The 23,025-nt window shown below is 45.1% G+C and overlaps 1 protein-coding gene across 2 annotated transcripts; it reads left to right on the top strand.

The window, feature by feature from the left end:
- Window positions 1-13,537: 13,537 nt before the first annotated feature.
- On the top strand, window positions 13,538-22,058 carry SGK1 (serum/glucocorticoid regulated kinase 1). 2 transcript variants are annotated; one of them, XM_074862559.1, is made up of 12 exons: window positions 13,538-13,917; window positions 16,553-16,628; window positions 17,066-17,141; window positions 17,595-17,699; window positions 18,169-18,252; window positions 18,356-18,487; window positions 18,772-18,884; window positions 19,087-19,210; window positions 19,540-19,635; window positions 19,749-19,904; window positions 20,011-20,100; window positions 20,811-22,058. In XM_074862559.1, exons 1-12 carry the CDS (start codon window positions 13,686-13,688, stop codon window positions 20,976-20,978), a joined length of 1,452 nt encoding a protein of 483 aa, XP_074718660.1. In that variant the 5' UTR covers window positions 13,538-13,685; the 3' UTR covers window positions 20,979-22,058. The 2 variants fall into 2 exon arrangements, with proteins under 2 accessions (XP_074718660.1, XP_074718661.1); XM_074862560.1 differs by lacking the exon at window positions 13,538-13,917 and adding an exon at window positions 16,251-16,451.
- Window positions 22,059-23,025: the final 967 nt, after the last annotated feature.

Below are 23,025 nucleotides of genomic sequence, written 5' to 3'. Positions count from 1 at the left end.
GCTCTATTCTGCCTGGGGTCCTGTTTCCCCAGTAGGGATCCACATCTTGACTGGCAAAACCTAATGGAAAGCCCTTTTACCTGGAGTCTTGACAGTGAAAAGAACTCCAGGCCTTATAGGAGAGTGTTATAATTTTGAAGAGCAGTACAAGGGGCATCATCCACAACCCTTTTGTGCAGTTATGCGGCTAAGCAATAAAACACACAGAATCATGGGTTGTTGCAAGAGAAAAGCTCTAGGAAAATGTGGCACAGAAGAGAAGCTGAGTATCAGGAGTCTCCTGGTTGTTCATTTGCATTGCTTGGCTCCTGCCCAAGGAGAACTATTGCTACGTATTTTATAGGCATTGAAATAAACTTAAAGCAGTGGTTATATAAAAAAAAAAACCTAATTAAAAGGCCATATTGAATGATGCCCCCACAGAAAAAGGAAAATAGCTGCTCTAATTTTCTGTATTTTTTGCCATTGTTTCTAAAAGTGACCTTGAAACTGGAAATGTGCCCATGTTGCTTCCTTACAAAGAGAAAAAGGCAAAAACCACATCTTTTATTTCTTTTGTAATGGTAGCACAAGGTCTATCTGTATTATATTTTTCTGCAATATATTTTTCAAGAGAAATCTGTGTGACCACACTTCTCAAAGGGTGAGGTTAGGGGGAACCCTAACCAAGGTAGGGTACCATGTAGCGGCACCTGGGGGGTTCATCAGCCCTTACCATCACACAGCAGAAAGGGATCCCATAACAGAACAGCCTGACCAAGGAGACATGTAATTCTTTTCACACCATGCAAATACTCTGAGGTAAATGTGTTTTAGAAGAGAAAAGGGCTAACTAAGGTTTGCTATTCATTTTTCGCTAATTACCTTTCAAGGCCCTAGGCAGAGAGGTGGCTGTCCCCAGACTGATTGCCTTAGGAAAGAGGGGAAAGCTTCCTCAAAGAAACCTACTGCTTATCCAGCTCCTACACAGGAGATGGAAGGCTTCTGTTCACGTGGAGAAGAAACTACATTTTAAACTTTGTCATGTAAAATGGAGCAAGGACCGACATCTGTGACTGTATTAAAGCCTCAAAAATTTTCCCACTTCTCAGGAACCAGGGGAGTAAGGGGTGTGATCACAGTCACCGGTATGAAAAAGGATTCATTTTAAATGATGTCAACAATCATGTGGTTTCTTGATACCCTCCATAGTCTCAAGGAGAGACTTATATCTGCTTTGTCACTGTACATCTCAGAAGGCAATTTGTGAATATCAGTTCAGTGGTTAGGGAAATGAGTTCAAAACCTTTTATTATAATCAGACTTCAGTAATGTTGGAATGAAAATGCTTAGTTTACCTGAGATATGCTATCATTTTCATTTAGCTTATCACATCATTCAAACAGCATTGTCTGGAGATAATTACTGAAGAAGACAAGCTCTTGTCTGCCTAAAACACAGCAGCATAAACTCATTTACTGCAAATTAAAACAGATGGAAAATTGCTGTTGCTTTTAATATAGCCGCAAAAAAAAATTAAGTTTGCAAGTATGTTAAAAGTAATTGTAGCAAATGCAACATTGTGGCTTACATCCTATGTCTTAAACAAAGTATTTCAAGCATCCCAGTAAAAATAAGTGAATTTATTCATAAGAAGGAATTGGAAACTGTAAAAGAAACACCTCTTCACAAAAGCACTGGATGCCTGTGAACAGCCCCAGGGGGGAAAAAAAAAAAAAAATGAACAAAGATTTCATTAGAATAACTCGGAAAAAAGTAATAAATATTGAAACAACAAATAAAGAACTTTTATTCTATAAACACACGTATGCATCATCACATGGATGTGAATCATCCCACTAAAACTAAGGAGGCTACTTGCCTACCGAAAAATAAATACACTGGTTTATAGAACTGAGAGTGTATGTTCTAGTAAAGGGTGATCTACCATGCCCTGGGGTCTATACATACCCTTTAAGATTAAATATAACATAATCTGCAGGAATACTTCAGAATCAGACTGTAGCTCAGCCTGACTGGTGAATAGTGATACTTTGTCCACACAAACTTTTTCCTCTTACATCTGTTGTACACGACAGATCTATCAGAATTAGAACACAGTTCTAACCACAGAAACTACAGGTTCTGCTCTGCTGGGCACATTTGCTAGGCTCTCAGCATTGTGCTCTGCCTGCCCATCTTCCTGTACCTACAAGAATGTAAAGTTTGGAAAGGCAGTGAAAACTGAAGGGGCACTGTCTGCAGGAAATACATTCAATTTAAAGCAAGAGTTAGAGGTATTCACAAGTATTTCACTTATACCAGAATTACCACTACTGTTCGGGTTGGTTTATATTATCCTTACCTTAAAAAAAAAATAAAATTGCTCCTCTTCCAGTTCAGGAGGAACTGGCTAACTGAGGGACAGCATGGTGAACTCTACACTAAGTGTTTTGAGAGGAGAAGTACATGATTTTGCAGTGTTACAGTGCTGCTTAGAGGGACCCTGTGGGTTGCTCAGCCTATCCCACCCCAAGGTCAGGCTACGGCCAGCGCTGAAGCAGGTCAGTGTGGCTTTGTCTGGTTGAGGCTTTGAAACCTCCAGGGATAGGGTTTCCTCCAACTCTCAAGGAAGCCTGTTCCCAGGCTGCACTACCCTCCTGGTGGGCATTTTGTTTCCTAATGCCCAAGCTGAGCACTCATCTTGCTGCCATCATTCCCTTTTGTACCTTCTGTTACCACTGAGTCATTGTAGCTCTGGTGTCACTGTAGGTCCTTGTCATGAAGTCATAGGCTGCTGTTCAACTGCCTTTGGCCTCCTTTTCATCAGATTATATAAGTCTAGCTCCTCAGCGTCTCCTCAGTGATCCTATGCGCTATAGACCCCTGACCATCCTGGTAGCCCTCCACTCTTGCTCACTCCAGTTTCTTGAAATCCTTCTTGAAGTGGGTGGCCAAAACTGTGCAGTTTTCCATATTCCATTTGAGTCCACTCTATGAAATAAAAATGTGAGGAAATGATCTCTTTCACTTGAAATAATTTTGAAGATGACTTTGAACTCATGATGTTCTGAAGGTGACTGTGGCCAATGATGTTACTTTCAGAGTGCTGGCTTTAACTCGAAACAGCCAGGAAGAAAGAAAGACCTGAGGGAGAAAAGAAAGACAAATGCAGGAGTAGACTAAGGAAAAAGGATCACTCCTAGGGGCAGTGGAAAGTATGGAAAGAAGACAGAGGAAAAGCAAGACTGAAAAGGAGCAAGGGAGCAGTGCAGAAATATGTATGTTGCTCAGGAGCTTTACTATGACAGTCCTTGAAACATATCTTTAATTTATTTCAGTCCCTTTATAACGCTGTAGGAGCATTACATTTCTGTTTTGGAGGGGGAGTTCCAAAATACCCTCGCTCAGGTATTTTGTCTTGGCTTTCCATACTGCCCACTTGCAGCATCCAGGCTTGCCTCTGCCTCCCAGCTGACTGAGGAATTGACTGAATAAGGAGAACCAAATCTGGAATTTTAATTGGTCCTTCTGGAAATGCTATTTGAAGTCTTCCAAAACAATGAATAAATTGTCCATACAAGGACTTCCTCTAAAAATGACTTCACTGCATTGAGGGCAGTACACTACCCTCCCCACAACTCTGCAAAGATCTGACTAACAACTTGCTCAAGAGCTAATGCATAAGCAGAACTTCATTTTACACAAGAAAAACTGTCATATTTTTGGACTTGGCTTCTGGCAAAAAAAAATATTTAAACATCACGTGACAAAACCAAAGAAAGTGAACAACCCTGACATCACGAGGGTTGGCAGTGTACTCCAGTCCATCCAATGTTTATGGAAAGATGAGGGCTAACTTCTCTCCTGAGCATGGTAAATCTCCTCAGATCTGTGCATGGTAAAGAAGTGCCTTGCGAGGCAGGATCAGAAGGGGCTTTCATCATGTTGACCCCTTGCTGCCTTGCATACTTCCCCGAAGTTTTTGTAGTGCAGATGGGACTGTATCCCAGAGTTTCTGAAGTCAAAAAAGAACCAATTCCCGTCAGAAAAGACAGCCTGGAAAATAGCTTTCTCTTTTTATAGAAGTCAGAGCGTTGTTTGTGATTCTTGCAGCCCAGAATGGCTCCACAACAGTCTGCAGTGTCAGGGGGATGTTGTGCTGTGCACGACCTGACTCCAGCTGTTGTGCCGTGTTGCTATGTGCTCATGCTGACAGCTGCTGTGTTTTGCTCCAAATTAGTGCCTGCCTTTTGCTCCGGAGTGAAGTAATACCTACACTTAGGGCCAGATTCCAACTCACTATGGAAATGCCACCAAAACAAGTGAAAATACTACCAAAACAGATGCTTTGTACCCATTTCCTGATCAGTCACACGGTACTTCCTCTTTCTATATGGAGTTCCCCACGCACTCCCACACCAGTTCCCTTTTTTTTTTTTTTCTTTCCTAACAGTCTAAACATTTCGTGTTGTGAAAAGAATTCAGTATCTCAGCAGTTCCACATTTCTTGTAAGCCGGCCCCACAGAAGTGTCAGAATGCTGAGCCATGCTCATGAATGACGGTGTACAGCCTGGAAGCCTGGTTTTCTTCCTGTGCAGCCAATTCACAGTAAAATGTGATTTTTTAAATCTATTTAAAGATCTTCTGGTAAAATTATAGTGAGTGATGAAAGAAGACCTTTTACAAGTCAATAGCTGTAATATATTGATAAAATAGTTTCTAATCAGTTTAGTATTCTTAAATTGCTCTAAGAGCATTTGAATTGCCACTTTGGTCCAACCAAAGGTCCACATAGCCCAGGATCTCATCTCCACTAATGGTCAGTGTCAGATACCACACCGAGGTGTTTCTCAACCTGTGGCAGTACTGGTAGTCCATTAAACATCAGATGGTGATCTGAAAAATAGTCACTTTTTTTTTTCTAAGTAATCAGTCAAGCAAAAGAAACACAGAAATAAAAGTAATAATACTCTCAAAACATTCTTGAAAAAGGCAAGTGAGTGAAGATTCAAAGCTTAGCTTCATTGCAGTGTTGGTGAATTTAAACTTTATAGCTGTGTTACACAAGGTGGTGGATGGATAGTTTTCCAGAAACCTAATACCTGAATTAACAGGATTTGAGAGTCACTGTTAATGGGGAAGGCACAAGACACTCAGAAACACTCAGAGAAGTTGATTTCCTATCCCTGCAGCCACAAATAGTCTTACACAATAAAGTGGGACCTGATGTCTCAGGCTCATAATATTCTTCAATATTTAAAACCACCACATCTGAAAATGTGTATAAAGAAAAAATACTCATTATATTAATGAATTAATGTTGGTTCTCATAGTTTCTAACATCATAACAGCCTTCCCCCTCAAGAGCAAATCACATTTTCCTATTAAGCTGCCTTTAACAAATGCGTTCACTGGTTCATTAGTCATTACTGTACATATAAGTATGTTCCAGTGAGCACAAATGCACAAACAGAAGTCCTTTTATATTATTCTATGACTCAGCTCACACAGCCAAAGTGACTTGGAAGTTTACTAGTTATGGTTGCAGCACCTAAAGACAAATATACTTGAAATAACCAGGGTGAATGCTCTGGGGCTTGAGTGATTACAGATCTTTCATCAGTGTGACCTGAGACTAGATGAGAGAGTTCTAAGTTCTGTGTGTGCTGTTCAAATTAGAAAAGTTAAACACAATAGGATAAATAAAACCAAAATAATAAATTAAAACCATGATCACAGTGATAAATATATATGTACACTTAATAATAAATATGAGAAAAACATGGTCTCTAAAAAATACTTCAGAGTGCTACCTCCAGAGAAAACTGAGCATACTTTACTACCATTTTGAAGCAGGTATAGTGAAATCGAAAAAGAATTATGCAGATAAGAGTTACTACTTGGCTGAATCTGGCATATGCAGCTCATTGTGTACTTTATACTTTCATATCTCAAACACTGGCACAAGCAAACTTTCTTCCTTTCTGAGAAATTATCTTCCTTGCTCTGCTCCTTGTCTGCCTATACAACATTTCTGTAAAAAGCACTAAGAATCTCAAAATTGTGGAACAGGTCAAAACTAGAGTGTTATTTGCAAACCTCATGGAACTTGGGAGAAGAGAGCATTTGATTTTAATTCAGAGTCCAACAGCTGTGATTTAAACCACTGTTTTGAGTCAGCAGTCTGGGTCAGTCCCTAAATGAGCAAAACTGTTGTCAGGTTTTGCCTTGTAGGAGGTGGGCTATATGTCCAATGAGTTGAGCATGGGATTGAAAGTCACAAGCCCTACAAAATGTTTATTCTATTTCAGGCTCATCATATGACAATGACCCAAGTCATCTTCCCCATCAACTTCCCCATCTCTTCATTCTTTAAAATGCCACTGTTAATATTTGCCTGTGTGAGGGTTTAGAGAGCTCTGGATAAAAAAACATGCGTAAGTGAAAACCATTGCTACGTGAAATTCATGAATAACAGCACTAGTAACACAATTCCCTATAACTGTAGGGAAGTCCTCAGTGCTATGCTTTGCAAGTGACTAGAGCTGCCACTGGCAGCTACACTGTGCACAGCTTTTCTGTATTTAAACAGTGTATTTGCCCTCAGTGGTTCATCTGTCTACACAAGTGGTACAACACTAAAGGCCAAAAGTCTTGTTTTCAATCCTCTATCTCACTGGACAGTACTTTGCTTAACCTCTTTATGCTTCAGTTTCTTCACCTGGAACTTTATCTGTATTTCTAAAGAACCCCACTGTCAACAAAATACAATACAACCTGCTTAGTAATGTTTCCTATATTGCAGCAGGCTGAGACGTGTTTGCAACATGTCAGAGTTCCTGGAGTTAATTCTTCTGATACCCTATTAAAAATATATGGAGACAGTTGATTCTTTTTCTCCTTTTTTTTTTTTTTTTGTCCCTAAAAAAATATTCTACAGCATTATTAAGCCTATCTTGTATGAGAGATCAATGCATGATACTCAGCTAGGCAGAGAGGTTCATCTCACTGCAGGTATAGAGATTAGTGTCATGCTGAGAATTACGCACCAGTCACACTGCATTCGCCAGTAATCCAATATGCTAGACCTGCTCTTCCCCATTCCTATATGCAAATATTTTCTGGAAGCACAGTGTTACAAGGTTCTGATGGGAAGCTTTACAGAAGAATCAGCAACTACTTGGAGCGTGGCACACTTCCAAATCTGTATCCTTTTTTTAGGAGGTTAAAATGACAGCGCAGCCAACGTGTGTAAGATCAGTGGTACTATGGTTACTGTTTGCCTTGCACACTGACTAAACGGGCTGGGATACACATCTGCCTCCAGCTTCAGCTGTGCCAGCTGCGGAGGCTGTGCCCAGGTGCTCATCACCTGGCTGATGAATGCGAGTTAGTGGGAGCTCCCACTAATGGAGATCTGCCAGCTGATTCAAGGGTTGGCAACACCCAACATATGGGTGCTGAGGAGCAGCTGCAGATGCACTGGGGCAAGGAAGCCCTTGGTGAAGTCTGGAAAGGTCATATACTCACAGCATGTGGTCTATTGCATGGTTATGCATGGGTGGGCGTCTGTGATTGTCAAAACCTCATGATTCTTATCCTTGAATTGGATGAAAATTTTGAAATAGTCAATCTTTAGTTAAGAGGAAGAGACAAGAAATCTCAGAGGTAAAGTTATTGGACCTGATATACATAGCAGCAAATGCAAGTCTGTGTAATGGAGACAGCCAGCCTAGATGTTCTAGCAGCTCCTTTTGGTCTCATAAACCTATGGCCAAAACATTTGAGCTTGGCTGTCTGAAGTTAAGCTCTTCTTTGTGGAATCACGTAAAGCATTTACAAAAAAGTAAAGGCAGCTTCTATCAAAGTAAATGAAACCCGTATCAAAGGTTGCCAATTCACTTTAGGGCTTAAGGTGTTAAAAAAAAAATCAGACTAATTGGAATGCTACAAAGAGATTCACAGTGCAGTGAATGACTGAACAGGTTTGAAAATAGCATCTGGAAGTGAAAAAAATAATGCTGCAGATGTTTGTGGCTTTTTCTTTTTGTGTCTGCCTGTGAAACAGCTGTGGGACTTTTTTGTCTTACAGTAATATTCTTTGTGATCGTGCACTGCGGGAAAAGCACTTTCCTGGAATTTCCAACATGCTGGACGGTGGCAGGTGACGCTACCAGTTGCCAGTTCAATGTAGATACAGTAATACTTCCTTCCCTTCCCCACAAATCTGGATTTAGGTCCTTTCTTGAATCACAACCTTTTAGTTTTTTTTGCTGTGGAGAGGGAACCGGGGCTATAGTTGCATCAGATATTTACGCAGGATTCCACCAAGGTATAGCAGTTGCCTGCAGTGCCTGCTCTGGCTCTTGCCATCCTAAATTGTCTCTTTACAATGCTTGTAATTACGTGAATGAGGTTGGCAGATATGGAATAAATACTGCTGTACAGTCATCTTTATCCAGTTATTAGAATGGGAGAAAGTTAACTTTGCATTTAGATTTTGGTTCTGCCACAGACTTCCCTCAGATGAGACACATTGTCTACCCTGTGGTTTAATTCCCACTTTTATAAAATAGAACTAATATTTTCACATCTCTCTGAGATTGTATCAGGCACAGTGCAAGGCAAGATAACGTCAACTAATTTCAGGAAAGCTGGTATGTCTTGTCTATCCAGCACAATACAGAACCACACAGGGCCACTAGCTGGAAGCCACGATGTACATCATTCATCCTTGAGGAGCACTATGAAGCATTATACCAATGTTACAAGTCTTCTTCCAGGTCCATAGCTAGACTGGACTGAGCCAGGTCAGGAATCTCTGCCTATCATGTATGGTATTTAAACTTGCCCTAAGGTTTCATCTTTTCATATAAATATGTATAAATCAGGAAAAAAAATGACCAAATCTCTCAATATGATCCTCTAAATTAATCCATATCTTTCACATGTGAAGATTAAGACATAAGAAAAAAACCAATCATCTGTAATTCAAAAAAGCCTCTTCCTATCTGTGAGTTTCAGGCCCAAATTCCTTCAACTAAACATTAGACACTGCCCAATTTAGGCCACAGATGCACAGAGATGCCTCCAGCGTGCCTGTTTGTCTCTTCTGACCAAGGAGGGTACCTTTGGTAACTATATGCCTAACTCAAATGCCAAAACTTAAGAAAGGTAAATATATTATGAATGAATATATAAATATTTTTACTCCATTTTGGACCACTTACCTAGGGCAAAATTAATACTTCTTCCCTCACCCTCTAGCTTAGACTAATTAGTCTACCCTCAGAAATACTGTAATAACCCCACTGAAAGCAAAGGACCCAGATAACTGTGGCAAATATGTCCTAAAATTATAGATCATGGGAGAGAAATCCCTATGCATAAAGCCTGTTTAGCATGTATGTTTTGCATCCTTCTGCCCAGGAAGCCTCTTACACTTCCTGAAAGAAAATCTCCTAGAAATAATAAGGAATATTAAAGCAGTCAACATAATGGCAAGAGACACAGTGATATCACCAAGAGGAAAAGCATTAAGACCTGATAGTGTGAGCCTCCCTTTAGCTGGCCTCTGTTTTCATATCCAATTCATCTCGGAGAATCCAAGTTGCTGTTTTGAGTTAGCAGCCAGATGAACCTCTCTCTAGCAGAAATTCCTCTCTTTGACTAATTTGCTCACTATTTACAGCATTTGGTGCCTTAACTCCAATGTTGCTGCAGGGCTTACAGGCTTAAAGAGATCTTTCTTTTAAGATAATGAACTAGAATGGTGATGATAGGGGCTTTGTATACACATAAAAGGCATTGAGATACCATGGTAGCAAACACCTCGTGGAACACTAGATGAAGAGATAAGGGAAAGAGAGATGACCTTGATAGGTTAGATCAGTGATCATTTGTATTTTAGCACATATGTTCAAGTAAGAGGTACAAGGAAACTTGCTCAGATTGTGTCCTTGATAGAAGATGCCTAAATCCATCTCTGCTATTATCCTTCAAAAGTTTTGCAAGGAAAATCTGAGTGCCAGAGCCTGCAGACAGTGCATGCTTACACTATTCATTCTGGAGCATGTAACAGCTCCTCATGTACCAGCTGCCTTGTGACCAAAGGAAACCAGCAGACTGAATTCATAGCATCACTAAGAATCTTCATTTTTCCCACAAACCTTTTTTATCACCTCTCCATCTAATGTGTTCACCTCCTTTGCCATACTAGCGTTATTTAGTTCTGGTAAGACCAAACTCTGTGCAGTCACAACACGTTATTTTAAGTTCATAACAATAATGAATTCTAGTATCTGTCATCCAACCTGGTTTTATGAGGACTCTAAGCTAGAGAGGCTACACAATAGTGCAAGGATTTATACTAATCTGGGGCAGGGGGCACACTCAGAGAAAGGCATACAAATGTGCTTCTGCTGCAGTCACCCCTCTCTGAGTGCTACGGGCTGAGATACCTGCAACTTTTGCTCATAAAGTCACAGTGACAACAACTCCATGCGTTAGACTCAAATCAGTGTGCTGGAATTAAAAGTGGAAGTTAGGGCATCGTTTATCAGCTATTTTAACTAGAGTTCAGTGCATCTAAAGGATGCTGTAATTTTCCACTGCTTTCTACAAGGACAGGAATTACTTTTTCCTCAGTACAGCCCTGCATCACTCTGTGATCCTGTGTGCATAATCCCTTGGCACTAAAGCCTCTTATTGACAATGCAGTAAACCTGCTCCGTAAGCATCAGAAAAGGGAAATAAAAGATGTTCCAAATTTGTGTTTGGCAAAATATGACACTGAAATCAATTAGATCTTTCCAGATCAATAGGGGCCTCAGTCAATAAACCTCCTGTCAGAACAATGTCTAGCAGACCTGTTGACAACATTCAAAAGCTTCTGATTTAAAATCTCTGTTGGGGTTGTTATTAACGCTGTTACTCAGTTCCTCATCTATTTGCTGCTACTTGTAGACATAATTTGTGGAGGCAGTCTGAAGGTCTTGACTGAAAGTTTTGGCTGTTGCACATGAAACTTTATTACAAGGTCAGAGACAAGAACTTGTATGTTGGGGATTTACAGGAGGAAAATAAAAGCTTTTGAGATCTTGTTTCAGAAGACAGATGCTGTTAGGAGTGCCATCACCCTTTGCATTTGGGGGCTATGTCATTCCTGCAGTCCAAGCCTTGAATTCCATCTTTGTTTAATTAACCCAAAGCCAAATACTGCTGAAAATATTTGGAGAATTTGGGGAAGCTTCCTTACAGGGTCAGCCAAGTAATTCTAGGAACAGTTCAACCTGCTGCATCCTAAGGTCTTGATTCCGCAAGATAAGTAAGCAGGAATTCATTCATTCAGCATTGAATTCATTGCCAAACTGAAGTTCAGAAGCTATCAGAGAATCTAATTCCTGAAGGATGGAGGCACTGAATTACATTCATAACTCTTCCTCTACAGCAGACAGTGAGGACCGGGACAGAATCAGAGGAGGAGAGCTCACAAATTCCAGTTACCATGTGGGCTGCTGAAGCCTCTGACCTTCCTGAAGGGCAAGAGGGAAAAGTTTCTGTGTGCCTTGTAAACACTGTCAGGCAGGATTAACATCTGTCTGTCCACCACACATGAAGAAACCCTCTAAACAGTGAGACTTCTCTAGGGAGACAAATTTCCAGAGTCCAGCTACTGCTGAAGGCGCTTTGAACTGCACTGGCCAACACAGGCCCACACTAGTGATGTGCGTGTGCTCATTCTTGAAGATAAATTGAATCACATCCCTCCCGGCTTTACGTTGGGCACGTCCCAGTCTCTGTGCCAGCAGGACCCTGGGGTTACCCATACCGGTAAGCCAGCATGTTGTGCCTGCTCTGCCATTATGCCTAGGTCACCCACGTTTCCAGCAGAGTCTGTGTCTTTCTGCATCTCTCACAGCCCAGCAGCAGGGCCCTGGTTTGGATGCTGGCGTGGTGAAGAGCTTGATGAGTATCTGTTTACCTAGTGGTACTTCTACACAGAATACAGTTATTTGGCAGAGTCAAATGCTTTACACTAAGTTACAAATCAAATCAGTTCTTTCTTCTTTTCAGTAAGCAGCAGTTCCTGGGGTTTTGTGAGCTGGTTAAACTCTGTGACTAAAAAACCAGTAGCACTCTGCTCAGAAGTGCAATATAAGACTATTAGAATGAAGGTATGGGCCCAAGGTCCGTGTAGGTCAGCCTGGGTTACCGGCACCAGCTAACAGTGCACTGCTAACGGAGAGGGCAAGAACAGGCAAGTATTCAGTGATTTGCCCCCAAAACAGCCCAGGCTCCTGGGAATTTGTGGTCCAGGAACATTCCAGGTCAGACACACCACCTTTGTAACCAAATCTTTTTTTTTTTTTTTTTTTTTTCCTGTTGATTTGTCCAGCTATTCTTGAACCTGTCCAGACTTTTGTTGTGCACACACCCTGGGGCAAGGAGTTCTATAACTTTTAATTTTCCTTGTGTGGAGTCTCCCTTTATTTTCAGTGTCCACCTTCTACTTTATTTTTATTCAATTTGCTTTGAAAAATTATTGATTTAGAAGTTCAGGACAATTTGTCAAAACTTGAGCCTGAGGGAGAAAAATAATGAGAGTGTAAACCATCACTGTAATTTTTGATTCTTCTCCTGTATTTACTTTATAGCTGTACACTTCTAACCCACTGACTATACAAATTTTTGATGCAAACCCTTGCAATTTATTGAGATTTTTCACAATGCCAGATGCTTTTCTGTTAATACTTGACTTGCGAATAAGGGTATCTTTGGGTACCTTTTCCTTGCTTGTGTTCTTTTGCCCGTTTCCACTGCAAAAGGGTTTGCTGCTATCGTTGTAGAGCAAAGTTTTAAAACGCAACCTTAGGACACTCAGGCTTTTAAGCCCAACCCCGGGCTTTTGAGAACCCAGCTCATGACTATAAAACGCGGCGTGAATTACAAATAATAGTAACTTGTCCCTTGGGAAGAATTCCTCCCTTCCACATTAAAAACGCTGCCGCCGGACCGGAGGACGAGCGGCACCCCCGGCACAGGGAGGGGGCGAGGGCCGGCAGGTGGGTGCCGGGGGGGGCGGGAGGGAGGGACAGACGGACGGACGGACGGGGGGACACCGAGTTCCCGCGGCGGGGCGCGGCCGGGGTGCGCGGCGCCGGGCCGGGCCGGGCCGGGCTGGGTCGGGCGGTGGCGGAGCGGAGCCGCGCGGGCGGGGGGCGCCGCCGGGGCGCTGCCGGCGGAAGGCGCTGGGTGCCAGGTCGGAGCGGGGCGCCGGTCCCGCCCCGGCGCTATCCGGCCGGCAGCCGCGGCCCTCCCCCCCCCCCGGCGGCAGCGGTACCCCCCCGCCCCGCCTCTGCCCCGCCGGCGCGGGGACTTTGGGGGGGGGGGGGGGGGAACGACACACACGATATGGACACAGGACCCGTGCCGTGGGTGCGCGGCCGCTCGCCCCGCGCCGTGGCGGGGCGGGGGGGTGGGCAGTGCCTCCTGCCGTGGGGCAGGGTTAGCCGCGGCCGGCAGTTCGGTTAGGTCCGGAGTGCCCCCCCCCTCCTCTCCCCTCCCCCGCCGCTGCCCGTGCGTGTGTGTGTGTGTGTGTGTGTGTGTGCGTGCGCGCGCTGATTACAGTAATTTTGAGGGCGATGTTGCAACGGGGCAGAGTGTGCGGGGCGGCCCGTGCCGAACTTTATAACGCTCCTGCATGTCAGCCGCCCTCGGTATTGCGCCCGTAAACGGGTCAGCGGGAGCGACGGCCGGTCTCGCCGCCCTCGCCGCCTCCCTCCTGCCTCCGGGCCGCCCGGCCACCAAGGGCAGTTATTTGGGATTACGGCGGCGGCCGGGAGCCCCGTCCCAGCCTCAGCGCTGCCGCGCCCCGCCCGGGGTCCCGGCAGGGAGCGAGATGAGGGGCAAAGAGGAGAAGTCGTCGCTGAAAGGTGGGTTCACCGCCCTGCCGGCGGGACACCCTGCCCTGGCAGGAAAACCGAACCCCACGGGGAAATAACCCCTCCGGCAGCGGGACCACGGCGCGGCGGGCCGCCGGGGGATACGGGGAGCGGGGGGGGCGGCGTGCGGGCGTACAGCCGAGGCAGCGTTTGGCACAGAAAGGGGCCAGGTGACTTGGTGAGAGCGACGGAGCCCTTGCAAAAAGACCGATGCGGCGGTGGTGCAGCCGGCCGGAGCGGGGGCAGCGGCGGGGCCGCGCCGTGGGCACTTGGGGGCAGCGTGGGGGCGCCGCGGCGGAGCAGGGAGGAGGGAGGTGGGTTGCAGTCCGGTGCAGGTTGTGTAGGAGAGCGGGGGGGGCTGTGCCGGAGCCTGCCCGGGGGCTGGGAGCCGGCTGCCTCTGCGCAGGGCTGGCATCGGTGTGCCCGGCTGCCGGGCGCCACGTCGCAGAGCCCGGCGGGAGATGCCAGGGGAGCAGCGAGCGGGGGACGGGAGCTCCCGTGACCCTCAAAACTGCGGCTCTCGAGTAGCTTTTTAACAGCAGCGCTCTGAAGGCAGTGCAGAGGAAACTGGCTGCTTCTATTCCAACCTATCAAGTTTTTGGGGTTTTTTTGGGGTTATTTAGTCTTTTGTGGTTTGGGGGGGGGGTTTGTCTCCCCTTCCCTTAATAAGAGTGGCAGTTTTCGTAACAGAGTGAGGAAAGCAGCAAGTGGGAGAAGCCCCGCCAGCCGCAGCCAGCTTCTCCTTGCTTCTCCCTGGCGCCGGCTCCCTTGCACTCCCCACACCGTGGCGGCGGGGCCGGTCAGGGCCCCGCTCCACTCCGGGAAGGGCCACCGGCCGCTCGGTGCAGAGACGACCGTGGCCGGCCAGCACCCCTCTTTGCTCTCTCTGTATAAAGCCTTTGCGGCGCTTTTTAAGACCAGTGCCCACTTCGCGGGGGTGATCTCTCTACCTCAGGTGATCCGCCTTGATGCTCAGGGTGAGCCGCAGCCTTTGACGGCTGCTGAGCTGGGGTGCTTGCCATCACACCCACCATCCCCCTCCCGAAGCAGACGATACAGGCAGCTGCCCAGGGATGCCGCCTAGCGGCAGGCTGTGGTGCCGGGGGAGGCAGTAGCAGAAGGTGCAGGGGAAAAAAAAAAAAGAAAAAAAAGGTCTCCGGGCGGGGGGAGGACGGGGGCACGTTGCAGCTGGAGCAGCTGGCCTCAGCCCAGCGCCCCCCCCTCAGCAAGTCGAAATATGCGCATGAATAACGCCCCGTCGGGTGGAAAGTTCCACCCGGCTGTAGCGCGCAGGAGCCCGGCACCCCCCGGGCGCGCCTGTCCCCTGCGAGGGCTGCCAGCGGGGCTGCGCCCCGGGGGCAGGCTTGGGGGGGGGCCGTGGGACCCTTCGTGGGCACCCCGGCAGCATGGTTTCACCTTGTGCTTCGTGCTCCTGACCTTCGTGCACCAGCGCTCCTGACGCGCCTCCGGTGCACCCGTAAGAAAGCGACGGAGCAGTCAGGGCCCGGGTACACCGTGTCCCAAATGACCGTCTGCAGTGGAAACAAAAACCGTGGAGCGGGGCTGATGCGGGTTTTTTTTGACCTTTATTGCACTTGCCTAGTCCTTGGTCATCTCCCCACCTTTTCTAGAAGCAGATCTCTGCCTTTCCTCCAAGTTCAGGGGACTTGGATTTTTTTTTTTTCTTCCCCACTTGTTTCCCTTTTTGGACTTAAAAAAGCCGGTGGTGTGTTGTGGTTTTTTTTGGGTTTTTTTTTTTTTTTCCCTTTCAGTAATGTCCCAGCCGGGATCAGGGCAGTGCACAGAAGGGATATTTGTTTGTTTTATTGAAAACCGGGCAGGAAATCTTGTTCTCCTGAGTCACTGCGGCTCCTTCAAGGAAACGTCAGCGTCCCTTATCGCCGCTCACCCGGGGCGACGAGGCTGCGGCGGGGCCCGGGAGCGGACGCGGGCTGCGGCGGCGGGGGGGGAAGGGGGACAGGACACACACTTGAGGAAGAGGTGCCCGCCCGGGACAGAGCCAGATTTAAACTTTATATAACCGCAAAAAAAGAAGGGCTGGGAAAAGAAGAGAGGCAGAGAGAGACGGGGGTGCGGGAGTTCGCTGTGGGGTGGGGGTGGGGGAAAAACAAAAAAACCCCGAAGGGATTCGATGCGTTTGCTTGTGGATGCTCTGCACGGTGGGGATGCGGGGGGGGGAGGGCGTCCAAGGTAGGGGTATGGCAAAGGCGGCGACGCTCGTCCCCCCACCCCCCCCGACGTCCTCGGAGGCGGCCGCCTCCGAGGACGTCGGGGGGGGGTGGGGGGACGAGCGTCGCCGCCCCGCCCCGATCCCGCCCATCACCGCCGCCACTTAAGCGCCGTCGGGTGCCTCAGCGAGTCAGTGCGGTGCTTGGGAGGCGGTGGTATCGTACGCTCGTTATTTATCCCCCGCCTCGCTCTTAAAATGACCGTGAAAGCAGCCGAGGCGTCTGGTCCTACCTTGACCTACTCGAAGATGAGGGGGATGGTGGCCATCCTCATCGGTGAGCGGCGGGGGGCTGCTTCGGGGATGCTCGGTGGGGCTGTGATTTTTCTGCCAGGTTGGCTTAACGATTTTATTTTTCCTTTCCCTGTCCTTTTATAGCTTTCATGAAGCAGAGAAGAATGGGACTAAACGACTTCATTCAGAAGATTGCCACCAACTCCTATGCATGCAAGCAGTAAGTATCAGAAATTTTGGCCGGATTTCTGTCACAAATATTGCTCCGTATTGCGAGGTCGAGTTTTAAAAAAAAAAAAGGTTTGTTTACTGTAATGCCTCTGGCATGACTGCTACGGAAGAGTTAATTGATCTTCTTGAGGTATTACTCACTTGGAAATCTTCATGAGCTGGGTTTGGGAGAAATAACGTTGGATGGGATTTCTGGTAGCCTGTCCCTGTTTTGAACTATACTTATAATATAAATAAATTTCTTTGTGTGACAGAATTTACTTTCTCTAGATTAATTTTACTCCCTAAATCGAATAGATTGTTTGTTACCTTCTGTAATAGCCCAAACCAAAACTCATCTTTCGTGATACGTGCTTGCCCTCTGGTGGAAAGATCTGCTGATGTGTCTGGTAACTCTTCTAATCATGCACGCCCTTATCCTTGCAGCCCTGAAGTTCAGTCTATCTTGAAAATCTCCCAGCCTCAAGAGCCTGAACTTATGAATGCTAATCCTTCTCCTCCGGTAAGTAGATTTTACTCAGTGAAGCATTTTTAGAACATCAAATCAGCCAGTAGTAGAAGTATAGCAAAATCAGCATCATGAGTGTTACTTTAGTTCAGGTCATAGCACACTGATGTAACTGGGAAAAAGAGTAATTGAGTTAGACAGAAACCTTTTATTTTTCCGACATGGAGAAGAAATTTTAAAACAGCTTTATTAGTTCTTACTTCATTATGGAATGTGGCTAAGAGCTCAGCAAGAACTTTTAAGTAGGCTATGGCTGTTACACTCTTCTTAGGCAGTACCTAATAAGATATTTAAGATATCTGGTAGAGGTCAGTGTTAAATTTTTAGTGGTAAGAAGAGTGCTGATCTTCATTTTCAAGGTCACTTTATGTTTGTAAAAAATATACATTGTTGAGACTCTCACTACCAAACTGTTTTAGTAAATGTGGTTTCTGTTTATTTTTCTAGCCCAGTCCTTCACAACAGATCAATCTTGGTCCATCATCCAACCCACATGCCAAACCATCAGACTTTCATTTCTTAAAAGTGATTGGAAAAGGCAGTTTTGGGAAGGTAAACTTAACTTTTTTTTTTTTTTCAGTAGTAATTTATTTACTTTTCAGCTCTCCTATGTAATGCCTGAGGGTCTGGTTTGTACTGGTCTTAGTAAATGGTGGTCATTTAAACCAGACCTGAGGATGTCCTGCTTCCCAGTGCCTGGCTCCCTGCATAGGTGTGGGTAGAGGGAGAAGGGAGCTGCGTTTGAAAGAGTCATAACGGAGCCAGGGAGCACGGTGCACTGGTGTTTTTGGAAGAAGGCATGCTTTGCTTTTGGAAGGGAAAGAAATCAGATGTAGAAACTTTGGGCTAGATTAATCTGCCAGAGCGGTTAGTGTTAGGCATTTCCAGCGAAGGGCTTGCACATTGAACCAGAGGAATGTAACAGTGCTCAGCAGTTAACATAAAGGCTTGCTTCCAGTTAAGTTTACAAGTTGTTCCGTATTTCAGTATTGCTCAGTTCTGGGATTTTATCCTCTTTCAGGTTCTCCTTGCACGGCATAAGGCAGAAGAGCACTTCTATGCTGTTAAAGTCCTGCAGAAAAAAGCAATCCTGAAGAAGAAGGAGGTAAGATGCTTCTTCATGATGCCATTGCAATGTCTGTCAAATATATTTTTACTGCTATCCCTAAGCAAGTGTGCTAAGCATTGATGTTATCTTATGTTTTCAGGAGAAGCACATTATGTCAGAGCGCAATGTCCTGCTGAAAAATGTGAAACACCCCTTCCTGGTCGGGCTTCACTTTTCCTTCCAAACTGCAGACAAATTGTATTTTGTCCTAGACTACATCAATGGTGGAGAGGTAAGCAGCAAGAAAATGAAATAGTATTTCCTATCATGTGCACGGTGGTAGGGTAGACTTTTTCACCCTTCCTTTTAAATATAAAAGGAGTTGCAAGGGGAAGAGTCGTGGGGGAAAAGTTACTAGATTGAATGTTTCCAGCCTGCCAAGTTTTGAACTACCAAAGGATCGTTAGGCCATTTCCTCCTATTGTTCTCCCTGCTATATATGTTGAGTCTAATTAAGTGCATTGTTAACAGGCTTTGGCGCCGTTTACACAACTTTGTTCTCTCTGTCTCCTGTAGTTGTTCTACCATCTCCAGAGGGAGCGTTGCTTCCTGGAGCCGAGAGCCCGATTTTACGCTGCTGAAATTGCCAGTGCACTGGGCTACCTGCACTCCCTGAACATTGTTTATCGGTAAGCAACCTTATTCAGTTTGTCGGACTGAAAAAGCGTGTGCTTTGTTGAATATGCATTGAAAAGTTGGTCTCAATATGAGCTCAGAATTGCTTTTAATATTTTTTCATGACTTTGTGAAGTTCTGTAAACAATGGCACGTAAAACATTCTCACCGTAGCTCCTCTAACAAACATTTGTCTTCCTTCATCTCTTCCTACAGCGACTTGAAGCCCGAGAATATCCTGCTCGATTCGCAGGGGCACATTGTCTTGACTGACTTTGGACTCTGCAAAGAAAACATCGAGCACAATGGCACGACCTCCACCTTCTGTGGCACACCGGAGGTACGGCCACCCGCAGAGCGGCAGCAAGTGCTGTCCTCGTCAGTGAAAACTGACATCTCCCGTGTATATTTACGGCTAGTTAGATAAGCAGGGGGTATTACGGGTCTTGTAATATCAGGCTGCCACTGAGGACATGTAGGACATGTAGAGCTTGTTGAGCAGGAGAGAATAGCTCTTGAGCCATCCCCCTGTTTATAAAGAGCTTGTAGCTTTCTGCTAACTTAGATATTGCTGGGAATCAGTAAGCTGCTTTCATTCAAGAATGGGGAGGCTTTCCTAATTACAGAGATCTCTTTGACTAATGCAGCTCTCTTCCTTCTCTTACACAGTATCTTGCTCCTGAAGTTCTTCATAAGCAGCCCTATGACCGGACTGTGGACTGGTGGTGCCTTGGAGCAGTCCTGTATGAGATGCTTTATGGCCTGGTAAGCGACAAATCCTTCATGACAAAACAAACTAGCTTACTCATCCTTTCCCTGCAAGAAACCCTGTGCCCACCTCTCAGCCTCACTAACCTGGGTCTCTCCCATTCCCACAGCCACCCTTCTACAGCAGGAACACGGCAGAAATGTACGACAACATCTTGAACAAACCCTTGCAGCTGAAGCCAAATATTACCAACTCAGCTAGACATCTCCTGGAAGGCCTCTTGCAGAAGGATAGGACAAAGAGGCTTGGTGCCAAGGAGGACTTTGTAAGTGCAAACTGTCCAGTGCCTGTAGGCAGCACAGGAGAATGACTAGGCCATACTGCTTATATTAGCTTGGGTCTGAATTAATCTGTTTTTCTCTTTGTAACAGATGGAGATTAAGAATCACATCTTCTTCTCCCCAATTAACTGGGATGATCTCATTAATAAGAAGATTACACCCCCGTTTAACCCAAATGTGGTACGTATAACTTCTAATTATAGAATGTATGGAGAGTGTCTTTTACCCCCTTGCCTTTGTGGGATGCCCAGGAGCCGGAGGGGAGCTGGCCGGATGGCTGTGTTTGGGGAACACGGCTTTTACTTCCCCTGTGGCTGTCCAGACAAGGTTAAAAATAAGCAGTAGCTGACTTTTTGCTGATGGACAATCTAAATTTAGCTGGGTTTTTTGGCCTCTCACATGATTCATTTGCATGGCTGTTTTAAAATGATCCTCTTTTTACCAAAGGGGAAGGTAAGGTGTAGAAAGCAAGTAGTTTCCCAAGAGCAGAGTTACATTTGGCTTGTCAGATACTAAGATCTGAAGAGAGGGATCTGGTTGTGGAGGTTGTTCTCTTTCACTTTCCGGGCATTTTATAAACTAAATTTAATAACTAGCTCTGAGATCAAAGTCCTCCCCTGTAAACTGCTTCATGGCAGTGTGGCATGTTTGTGTTTGGCTTCTGCATGAGCTTAGTTGGAGGGTAGTGTGTTAAATTGAATCATCTTGGATTTAGTGAGACAATATGCAGCAGGATACAAAAAAAAAAGACTAAAACTGTTAAGGCTGTTAACCAGTGGGCCCAAGGTGGTAACACTGTGAGTCTCTGCACAAGGGTGCTTGTCCCTGTTTTGAATTGAACTACATTGGGGTCTAAGTGTTGCGTCTTTCCTTTTCTGCCCTTTCCATAGAGTGGCCCCAGTGACCTGCGACACTTCGATCCGGAGTTTACAGATGAGCCAGTCCCCAACTCCATCGGCCAGTCCCCAGACAGCATCCTCATCACTGCCAGCGTCAAAGAAGCCGCTGAGGCTTTTTTGGGCTTCTCCTATGCCCCACCCGTGGACTCTTTCTTGTGAACATTTTTCTTTCTTTCTTTTTTAATAATAATAACAACTATTATTTTTATTTTTGTTTGGCCTTCTGGTGGAACTGCCAGTTGACCAGTCATCTTGAAACAGAATTTGCACATTTCCACCATGGCAGCTTTGCAGCCTTAATTTTAACTACACTGTTTGCTGGAAGCTTTTTTGAAGAGCACATCACTCTCTAAATGAGCTTTACAGGCTTTTCATTTCCATTCGTTCTTCCCCCAAAGTGGTGCTGTCTCCTTGGGAAAGCAAAACAAGAGTGACTGCTGCCATAGACTGCTACGACAGATCGTAGGAGTAAGAACAAGCTGTTTTGAAATCGTGCTACGAAAAGCCTTGCCTGAAGATCTATCTGAACGTGATAAGGATTTTATGAAATGTGCCTTTTTCTGATGAGATCTTGTGAGCTCCAAAGCTTTCCCTGTTGCAGAGTGTGTTTCTCAGTTCATTTATTGTGGGTTTACTATGTGAACAAATGGTATGCGTGTGGTCTGCGTACTACAGATGGACTTAGTTTAAAGCATCAGTGTGACACTTGCAGGATACCACAATGTGGGGCATTGTTTGTTTCTTCCATATTTGGAAGATAAATTAAGTGTAATTTTGAAATTTCTTTTGTAAATCTATACAGTCAACTAAAATTACGGAAATGGGCTCACGATTACTTGTATCCAAATGCTTGAAGAAAGCATTGCTGCTATGAAAAAAGATTTCTATTTTTAGAAAGGGTTTTTATGGACCAAAATGCCCCAGCTGCAGTCGGTCAAAGCTGTTGGTTTTTCTTTCTTTTTTTTTTTTTTGTTTGTTTGTTTTCTTTATTCGTTTAAAAGATGTCATCTGTAAAATGGGCATTATTTATGGTTTTGGGGTTTGGGGGTTTTTCATTCCTGATTGTATGTATTGTAAAAAAGATCTGTACATTCAGTTGTAACTCTAGATGTATATTTAAACTTACAGACTTACTTGTAATGTATACCATCATTGTAATGTAATATAATTAACATGGTTATATGTATCATATTTTTTTGTGACCAAACCCATTGGTTTGCAGTAAAATCCTGAAAAATACTTCCATAAACTCTGTCATTTTTTATTTTAAAGCAAAAGTTTTCTTTCTGCAAGATTTTAGCCCGATTTAAAAAAAAGAACAAATCTGAGCAGCCACTCAGCTAAAATACCTGTGTAATTTAGCTTAGGTGTGTGATGGTTACTCCGTCAAACTGCACCCATACAAGTTCTATCATGGTTACACCTTGGCAAAATACTTGGTCTTCCAACCGTGGGTGTTCAAGTTGGCGTGTATCAGTGTGGGTGCGTATCAGCGTGGGTGCTCTTACGTGGTGCAAATGTTAACACTCAAAATGAGTTTCTCTGCTTCTATCAGAGTGAAGGTACTGCGCTCTGGTGTGAACAAAGCGTAAATACACTTGAAGAATTAAGTCCTTAGGTCAATTGCATAACGACTTGAGCTGCTTTAGCACTGTGCTGCAGGCATATGCTAAAAGCAGGTTGTTGTAAGGCTGATGCAAGCTCCCTACCCAGGAGCCCAGCCTGGAGCATCGGACACGGCTTCTATGATGGGAGGCAGTGTAGTGCACCTGAGTTTAACAGTGTGCCAAAATCTGTATCAGGGAGGGAGTTTTCACCAGCTGATCATATGCTTACTCAGATGGGGTAAAACTGACTATTCATCCAAAACAGAGCTGTTAAATACAGGTTTTTATTACCGTGTACTGCTGGGTGGCCTGCAAGAGAGCCTTTCAGCCAAGAATTAAGATAACCACTTCTGGGGTGATCCCATTCAATTTCTTCTGCATGGTGATGGATGGCTTCCTTCTACAAGGGACTGGGCGTCTGCGCCTTATTTACAGCTCCCATTATCTACCGGTTACTGCAGCTGGTGGTCTTAGCAGTTCAGAGAATCAAAATGAGCAGTTGCTGAGAAAAACCTGGTCAGAGGCAACTGTGCTCAGGCTACTGCGATAACAGCAGTGTAACCAAAGTTCTCATAGGGGTGATATTTCTGTTCATTTTA

Source organism: Strix uralensis, chromosome 3 (assembly GCF_047716275.1).
Source record: "Strix uralensis isolate ZFMK-TIS-50842 chromosome 3, bStrUra1, whole genome shotgun sequence".
In the NCBI taxonomy this organism is placed as follows: domain Eukaryota; kingdom Metazoa; phylum Chordata; class Aves; order Strigiformes; family Strigidae; genus Strix; species Strix uralensis.
The sequence above is the reverse complement of the archived record's forward strand: the minus strand, read 5'-3'. Positions and strand labels throughout refer to the sequence as shown.

Coding starts and splice junctions, on each gene's coding strand:
- SGK1 (XM_074862559.1), top strand. CDS start 13,686: ATGTCAGCCGCCCTCGGTATTGCGCCCGTAAACGGGTCAGCGGGAGCG. Junction 18,885..19,086: donor TCCCTGAACATTGTTTATCG/GTAAGCAACCTT, acceptor CTCTTCCTACAG/CGACTTGAAGCCCGAGAATA. Junction 19,636..19,748: donor ATGAGATGCTTTATGGCCTG/GTAAGCGACAAA, acceptor CCATTCCCACAG/CCACCCTTCTACAGCAGGAA.